The sequence below is a fragment of the Dreissena polymorpha genome, chromosome 2 (genome assembly GCF_020536995.1).
Source record: "Dreissena polymorpha isolate Duluth1 chromosome 2, UMN_Dpol_1.0, whole genome shotgun sequence".
NCBI lineage: Eukaryota > Metazoa > Mollusca > Bivalvia > Myida > Dreissenidae > Dreissena > Dreissena polymorpha.
Window position 1 is genome coordinate 95703398 of NC_068356.1, and position 9212 is coordinate 95712609.

The 9212-nt window shown below is 38.0% G+C and overlaps 1 protein-coding gene across 1 annotated transcript; it reads left to right on the top strand.

The window, feature by feature from the left end:
- The first annotated feature begins 6349 nt into the window (after positions 1–6349).
- On the top strand, positions 6350–6815 carry LOC127869917 (uncharacterized). The gene is made up of 2 exons (XM_052412576.1): positions 6350–6526; positions 6582–6815. Exons 1-2 carry the CDS (start codon positions 6350–6352, stop codon positions 6813–6815), a joined length of 411 nt encoding a protein of 136 aa, XP_052268536.1.
- The last annotated feature ends 2397 nt before the right edge of the window (positions 6816–9212 follow it).

Genomic DNA, 9212 nt, shown 5'->3' on the forward strand with positions numbered 1-9212 from the left:
TGCACTCAAAGGCTATGTTCTCATATTTAGTACTAACTTCCATATTCCTGTCAACATGTTAACATGTAAAAGTATAGAGAGAAGTGGAAGCGAAGACTCACTTTAATGCATTGCATTTCAACCCGCGAGGTATATCGGGTCAATTTGCGGCCACTGTGTGTGAATGTCAGAGTTTACATACAGGTCATCGCTGCGTCTCTACCCTATGTGCTGATCGGAGTTCGCGACCAGGAAAATAATCGTTACATAATAAAGACGCTATAGCGTGAACTAGGTAAACTGGAATTTTCTTTAGACCAGACAGATGTTAAATGAAGATATCCAGCGATATAATATGGTATGTCTATAATAGATGCTTAATGTGTTTTCAACAATACCATGATAAATATGATTTTTAATTAATTTAACAAGAATTATTCCATCATATTGACTAATGAATTAAGCATGAGCGCGATGATTCTCGATACTGTTAATAATCGAATCAAAAAGCAATGCCAGACAAACCACTAAAACAGGTTTGTTCGAAGAACGCGCGTATAAATATTTAAAATATGTACGGATACTTCGCGTGTGGCCGGTTGACTCATATGTTTTAATTTCACTTCCATTCTTCTTTTGGTTTTCTGTTTTGTATCTATAGGTTTATGACCAGCAATATGTAATAATGTAAAATAAGCCGCGAAAACTCCGCGTATCATCCCGTACTGCGTTTGATGCAGCTTAGAACTGCACAGAAAAAGACATTCGCTATCTTTGATCTCATTCATTGAACTCTTTACCTTTCATTAACTCCAACCACAATCAACGCCGTATATCTTTTTAAAGATATTTCTTGTTAGCTATATAAGCAATCCTCAAAGTTTCCCAAAATACCGTTTCGCATCGATACGACGCTTTATCTGTTGGACTTCCCCTTTAAAGGGGCATATTAAAGGTATATAATTTTCATGGACAAAAACTGTCCATTTTTTACCTTGCGTTCATTTTAAGCATGTTTTGTCGTTCTAACATTGTTTACATTCTTTTTTATCCGATTATCCGAAATATATTGCACTTATTTCGCAACCGGTGTTTCAGTAAAAAAATATTTGCGTGAAACTAAACTGCCGCGTACGTCCTTAAATCACTGCGCTTAATAAGTTTATTCAAATCCCAGATACTTTCCAAAAGATACTTGCACATAAACGCAATTAATTATATTTTTTGAGTGTATGAGAGTAGTCCGGAATTCCGTACATTGAACAGTGTTACATCCTTTACGCTGCGCGCAGACACAGTGATGCAGCCAAAGTTCAGGGGATTTATCTCGAATCAGCATTTAAAATATTCGAATCTATTCATGCCTCCTGACGTTTTGTAGAGATCATTTAAGGTGAAAAGTTGGGTAAAACAGCTATGCCGAAAAAGCGCACGAGTGTTCTATACCGATGTTAAGTTAAGAGACTGGTTGACACCGTGTGAACTACTAGAATAACAAGTAATGAATCAACAACAAAGTAAGGGTAAACAGCGCTGTCTTTATGACTACATATTTCGTGAGTAAAAACTACAACTCGCAGATTTATTTTTTTAATTTATTTTCATCAATTATCATATTATATATTTTGAATTGTATATGTTGTCAAAAAAGTTCTGTTAAGGGAATTTCCATCATGAAATTATATTCTTAGTGTGATAGGTATTCGATAGTCCAACAATATTCATTTAATATGATGGCGCTTGCACATTTTTTATATTAACTGGTTCTCATTATACCATTTCCATAATATGTTTAATGCTTTCAGAACGTCAAAAAAGAGACATGTTGTTGTTGTTTTGTCTTAGTTATCTCTATACATGTACATAAATATGGGGATAAACAGTGCACACACATCTCGTTTTATATAAGCATTGGTAGTTTATTCGGACAGCCGCTATGCTGTTTACGTGTATATCTTTTGCTCGATCAAATTTAATTGGGCATCGAACGGTTGGTGATGACTGAACTCGGAAACAAGAAGAGTTCAGACCGGCGGGAACCGAAAAATGTCTAGATGTCAGGATTGTACATTATTGCAAAGTGAATTCGCTGAAAGAGGAATCGAGTTGATGCCGCCGCATTTAAATTCTGATTTCTGTACAGGTGGCCGTCTGATGTCTGCATAGACTTTGCCCAATACCTAGATGATAACTGAACTTTGCTCAGTGCCTTTCCTGGCACTAGATGCCAACACGATCTTATTCGAAATCGGACGATGTTTTTACCGTATAAAACCTTCACCCGATTTACCCTCTCCCACTCAGAAGCAAATTAAAAATGCCTATGTACAACAGCATAAAACCAGAACAGCCTGCGAGTAACTCGCAGGCTGTTCAGGTTTTATGCTGTTTACTGCTCATCGGTATCTAAGGTTTGGAGACGAAGCCTTTAAATTTGAATTTAGTAAGAAAGGTCTTTAATTTGATTTAACTTTCTATGGGACTACACATGCGTTTAAACACGTTCCTAAGTGGTAAAGGGTTAAATATGTACCACCACTACATCTGTTGAGTTGTTCTTATGGCGTGTTGCACCTTCCTGAGATGTGATCAGGTAATATGGTAAGGTGTGAAACTTGATTGTTTAGACCATTGGTTGTCGGGATATTGAATTTGATGGATGTGTAGTTCACCTGATAAGGTAAATATGAAATTGTGTTACGCATGCTGTGTCGGTGTGTGCTTTGCAATTGAGACGGTGCTTGTGAGAAAGACACGTTTCTTAGAATGTGTTTTAGTTAATTGAAAATAAAACATAATGAAGATGTAAAACAAGTTGAAACAAAACAGTTTTAGGTGACTAATTTTCCGCTCGAAGTAGTAAAAAACATGATGATATTAATGAAAAAAAGCATAACCTAAATACAAATTTATATCTGTTTTGTATTCCCCATAAAAAAATAGGTATTAAACAATTCACATGTGCGCCTAAATGTGTATTGACGTTCACGGATCGTTTTGAACTTTCAACACTGTCAATTATCGTAAATGGAAGGTTTTCGCGCTGCAACTAATTTGAAATAAATACAGCACATTGTCAGTTGGAACACTTAAACTTTAATCAATAGATTTGGACAAAAATATTGGGGACAAATTCTTTGTCTGTATCCAATATACGTCGTTGGTGGTATCTCTAACATATTTTTGTTCAACAGCTGTCCGTGCATTGGGATAAGGACACGAACTCTAAATGAGCTCCGATACACCATGGTCAACCGCTGAAGGTCACATATACCAGTCTGAAGTGTGGATCGTCATCTCTGCCTTTGCTGTGAATACAAAGATAAGTGATACCATTTTTAAAGTTCAAAGATTACGTTAGACAGGTATGCTTAAAGAGATAATCGTGATGTGCGATTGTTGTTGACTTCCTTCGGTAAGCATTACTGCTTTTGGTATGCAGACAGACAACACTGTCCATTCGACTTGATTTATAGAGCTAGGACGTTTTAACATTGTTGGCGCTTAAACTCGGGCAAGGCTCCTCAGTTTACAGCGAGGGACACACTTTTTTGCCCGCAAGCGTAAACAAACTGACGTGGGTCGATGGTGCGAAAGCGAGTCCGAGTCGGCGTAAATAGTGTTAAAACGCCTTAGCTCTGAAAATCAAGTCTAATCGATAGCGTGTTCGTTCTGTTTTCCAACAGCAATACTGTTTACCAAAGGCAGTAAGCAAGGTCTTGCATCATCTTATCTCTTTTATCAGTGTTGCAGATTAACTTTGACCTTTTGTTACAAATGGACGTATTCTAATTTACCTATATATGCTAATACGTGTTTATGTTATTTATCTGCAACTAATTTGCAAAATATATAGCACATGGTCATTTGGAACACTTTACAATTTAATCAATATATTTGGACAAAAAATATTGGCGACGTATTCTTTGTCTGTATCCAATATAAGTCGTGGTGGTATCTCTAACATAATTATAATTGTTCAACAGCTGTCCGTACATTGGGATAAGGACACGAACTCTACATGGGCTCCGATACACCATGGTCAACCGCTGAAGGTCACATATACCAGTCTGAAGTGTGGACCGTCATCTCTGCCATTGCTGTGAATACAAAGATAAGTGATATCATTTTTAAAGGTCAAAGATGACGTTATACAGGTATGCTTAAAGAGATAATTGTGATGGGCGATTGTTGTTGACTTCCTTTGGTAAGCATTACTACTGTTAGTATGCAGACAGACAACACTGTCAATCGACTTGATTTATAGAGCTGGAACGTTTAAACATTGTTGGCGCTTAAACTCGGGCAAGGTTCCTCAGTTTACAGCGAGGGACACACTTTTTTTGCCCGCAAGCGTAAACACACTGACGTGGGTCGATGGTGCGAAAGCGAGTCCGAGTCAGCGTAAACAGTGTTAAAACGCCTAAACTCTGAAAATCAAGTCTTATCGATAGCGTGTTCGTTCTGTTTTCCAACAGCAATACTGTTTACCAAAGGCAGTAAGCAAGGCCTTGCATCATCTTATCTCTTTTTTTAGTGCTGCAGTATATAACGTAAACTCTGACCTTTTGTTACAAATGGACGTATTCTAATTTACCTATATTTGCTTATACGTGTTTATGTTATGTATCTGCAACTAATTTCCAAAATATATAGCACATGGTCATTTGGAACACTTTACAATTTAATCAATATATTTGAACAAAAAATATTGGCGACGTATTCTTTGTCTGTATCCAATATACGTCGTGGTGGTATCTCTAACATATGTTTGCTCAACAGCTGTCCGTGCATTGGGATAAGGACACGAACTCTAAATGTGCTCCGATACACCATGGTCAACCGCTGAAGGTCACATATACCAGTCTGAAGTGTGGATCGTCATCTCTGCCTTTGCTGTGAATACAAAGATAAGTGATATCATTTTTAAAGTTCAAAGATTACGTTAGACAGGTATGCTTAAAGAGATAATTGTTATGTGTGATTGTTGTTGACTTCCTTTGGTAAGCATTACTGCTGTTGGTATGCAGACAGACAACACTGTCCATTCGACTTGATTTATAGAGCTAGGACGTTTTAACATTGTTGGCGCTCAAACTCGGGCAAGGCTCCTCAGTTTACAGCGAGGGACACACTTTTTGCCCGCAAGCGTTAACACACTGACGTGGGTCGATGCGAAAGCGAATCCGAGTCAGCGTAAACAGTGTTAAAACGCGTTAGCTCTGAAAATCATTTCTTATCGATAGCGTGTTCGTTCTGTTTTCCAACAGCAATACTATTTACCAAAGGCAGTAAGTAAGCTCGGTTTTGCATCATCTTATCCTTTTTTCATTGCTGCAGTATAACGTAAACTTTGACCTTTTGTTGAAAATGGACGTATTCTAATTTACCTATATATGCTAATACGTGTTTATGTTATGTATCTGCAACTAATTTGCAAAATATATAGCACATGGTAATTTTGAACACTTTACAATTTAATCAATATATTTGGACAAAAAATATTGGCGACGTATTCTTAGTCTGTATCCAATATAAGTCGTGGTGGTATCTCTAACAGATGTTTTTTCAACAGCTGTCCGTGCATTGGGATAAGCGCAGGAACTCCAAATGGGCTCCGATACACCATGGTCAACCGCTGAAGGTCAGATATACCAGTCTGAAATGTGGACCGTCACCTCTGCCATTGCTGTGAATACAAAGATAAGTTATATCATTTTTAAAGTTCAAAGATTACGTTAGACAGGTATGCTTAAAGAGATAATTTTTATGTGTGGTTGTTGTTGACTTCCTTTGGTAAGCATTACTGCTGTTGGTATGCAGACATACAACAAGGTCAATTCGACTTGATTTATGCTTTTTTTTGCATTTATATGCGGTATAAATACATTGATCTGCTTTTCAATGTGTGTATTCGGCGGGGATAAGATATGGAGAAGGAGAAAAAAGAGCTAATTGTTGATTTTCATTTTAATTTAATTTAATTTTAGGTCAGTTTCCAGTTCGTGTTAGATGAGACACTAACACGATCCGGTTCCACTGCTGGAGAAGTATGGCGCAATGTTTGCGGATGCCATGAAGATTCCTCAATTTAGACGTTCCGTGGAGGCCGAACAACGTTGCATATTAAAGAAATTTGAGCGACTGAATAATACTTTTTATATTTATGTGTAAAAAAACCCTAAAATACAAACATGCATGCCTAATTTGTCCATGTATAATTATTATTTATAAGAAAATACATTTTGTTAGATTAACAAGGATGATTTGCAAGATGATGATGATGGTGATGGTTGTTGTGGAAATGGTATTAGTGCTGGTGATTGTGGTTATTGTAGTGGTGGTGGTGATGGTTTTGGTGATGGTGATGATGGCGGTGATGATGGTGGTGAATGTTATGGTGGTGGCGATGATGGTGTTGATGGTGTTTGTGATGGTGGTGGTGATGGTAGTGGTAATAGTTGTGACGGTGGTGGTGATGGTTGTGATGTTGATTGTGATAGTGGTTACGGTGGTGGTAATGGTGTTGGTGTTGATTGTGGTGTTGGTGATGGTGTTGATTGTGGTGGTGGTGATGATGGTGGTGATGGTGACGGTGATAGTTGTGGTGTCATAATGGTGATGGTTATGATGGTGTTTGTGGTGACGGTGGTGGTGGAGGTAGTGATGGAGGTGGTGATGTTGGTGGTGAAGGTGATGGCGGTAGTGATTATCATGGTGGTGGTGATGGTGGTTATGATGGTGTTGGTGATGGTAGAGATGGTTTAAGGGATTGTGGTGGTGATGATGGTGTTGAAGGGGGCGATGGTGGTGCTGATCGTGGTGATGGTGATTGAAGTGGTGAGGGGAGATAGTGGTAGTGATGATGGTAATGGTGGTATCGGTGGTGGTGCTTTTGATGGTGGTGGTGATGGTGGTGTTGATGGTGGTGGTGGAAATGGTAATGGTGGTGATGATGGAGGTAATTTGCCATGTTGTTGCTGATTGTTGGGGTGGCTCTGGTGGTTGTGGTGATTGTGGTGGAATTGGTGGTGGTGATGGTGGTGGTGATGGAGATATAGGTGGTGATGGTGGTGATTGTAATTGTGATGGTGGTGGTGGTGATGTTGGTGGTGATGATGGAGGTAATTTGACATGTTGTTGCTGATTGTTGGGGTGGCTCTGGTGGTGGTGGTGATGGTGATTGTGGTGGTATTGGTGGTGGTGATGGTGGTGTTGATGGAGATATAGGTATATAGGATATAGGAGTTATAGGTGGTAATGGTGGTGATTGTGATGGTTGTGATGGTGGTGGTGGTGGTGGTGATGGTGTTGGAAGTTTTTGGGGTGATGGTGGTTGTGATGGTGGTGATGGTGATTGGAATGGTGGTGGTGATGGTGGTGGTACGGGCGATGACGACGATGATGGTGATGAAAATGATGGTTGTTATGGTGGTGTTGGTGGTTATTGTGATGGTGATGGTGGTGTTGACGTTGATGGTGATGGAAATGGTTGTGATGGTGGTGTTGGTGGGGATGGTGGTGGGGGTGGTAATGAAAGTGATGGTGGTGGTGATGGTGTTGTTGGTGATTAAGTTTGATAAAGATTATGGTGGTGATGGCAGTGTTGATAGTGGTGGTGATGATGGTGATGGTGATAGTGGTGGCGATGGTGGTGGTGGTAGTGAGTTTGTTGATGGTTGTGATGATGGTTATGGTGATGGTGGCTTTGGTGATGGTGGAGATGGTCCTTGCGATGGTGGTGGTGTGATGATGGTGAATATGATGGTGGTGGTGATGATGGTGGTGATTGAAGTGGCGATGATGATGGTGATGGCGGTGGTCGTGATGGCGGTTAATTGGTGACGGTGGTGGTGGTGTTGATGATTTGGTGACGGTTGTGATGATTGTGATGCTTATGATGTTAATTTTTCCTGATAAATTATTTTATTAGCTTTCGAAAACAACCGGTGTGTAGTTGATTCGTTAAAAATAGTTTGAGTTACATGGTTTACAGTAAAGATGGTGTAGTTTTACGGCAAATGAAGTTGCACTCATTGTTTCTATTATAGCTTATATACATATATAATAAAATAATAGTTGAATTTTGTGGCATAGAATGTGCTTGTGGATATGTGGATAAGCTGAAATTAAAAAGACAGTTTCTGATTTTTCTTTCTATAAAAAATTGGATTTGTGTATGATTGTATCAACCAATTGAATGTTTACATAGTTGGTTTAATTATTAATACACAGAGCACACACAATTTACCAACATCAAATCTAGATTAATCATGTCTTTCACTTAAAAATCCTGGTTGCTTATTATGACAAATAAAGGTTTAAGTACCAAAATGGCAGAACCAGGCAATTAAAATACAGGGTGAATGAATTTTAAGTAAGCCTTCCCCTACAAGGCTCTCGTTTTTTTAGATAAGTACTGTCAACATTATTTACAGTTTTTAAAGTTGATTAAAAAAATCATAATTCTTCAAAATTTGTTTTATTTTACGATTCTTTCAGGTGAGCCACGCGGTGTCAGTATGGTTGTCTTTTATATCATAAATAAAGAACTAGCGTACTAAATTTCAAAGTGATTTGCGTGCATCCCAAACTCAAATTTAAAAATATGTCCAGAATACATATAGGGCGTTATATGTTATAAAATATCATAACATGCATTGAAAATTCATTATAATTGATGTATATATAAACTTGATAAACAAAGCTGATTGATATGCTTGATCATTTTAGCATCCCAAATTAAAAATCTAAAGCCCCTGGAGACTCTATTTATAGAAAACGAAAATGACATAACTATTTTGCTAAAAAGAGCGGTTTAAATAACAATAGGGAGAATTAAATAATGTGCTTTATCTAATAAAATGAATGATGTAAAGATGTATTCCTGACATTTTTCTTTCTTGGTAAGTTGACCTTTATATGTGATGGAGGTCACAGATGGATTACCTTGCAGTATTTGCAATAAGAATTTTAAAAGTAAAAGAGGACTCACAAATTATTTCACCAGTTATGGACCACGTGATTTTAAATTTGAAATTTACAAGAAGGATTTCTTCAATAGAGATGGGCTTAACAACACCTAAAGACACACGAAACAAACAAGCATCTGTGTACTCATTGTGGAAAATCGTTCAGCAAGCCATATTGGCTTAAAGTCATGACGAAATTAATAATCAAAATATTACCTCATCCTTCTTGGAATGTGAAACAAGTGGAAAAAGGTGTTCTTC

Excerpts from the sequence above, each read along its gene's own strand:
- LOC127869917 (XM_052412576.1), top strand. The coding sequence starts at position 6,350 with ATGGCGGTGATGATGGTGGTGAATGTTATGGTGGTGGCGATGATGGTG. Across the intron at positions 6,527-6,581 it reads TGGTGTTGATTGTGGTGTTG|TTGTGGTGTCATAATGGTGA; the intron begins GTGATGGTGTTG and ends TGACGGTGATAG.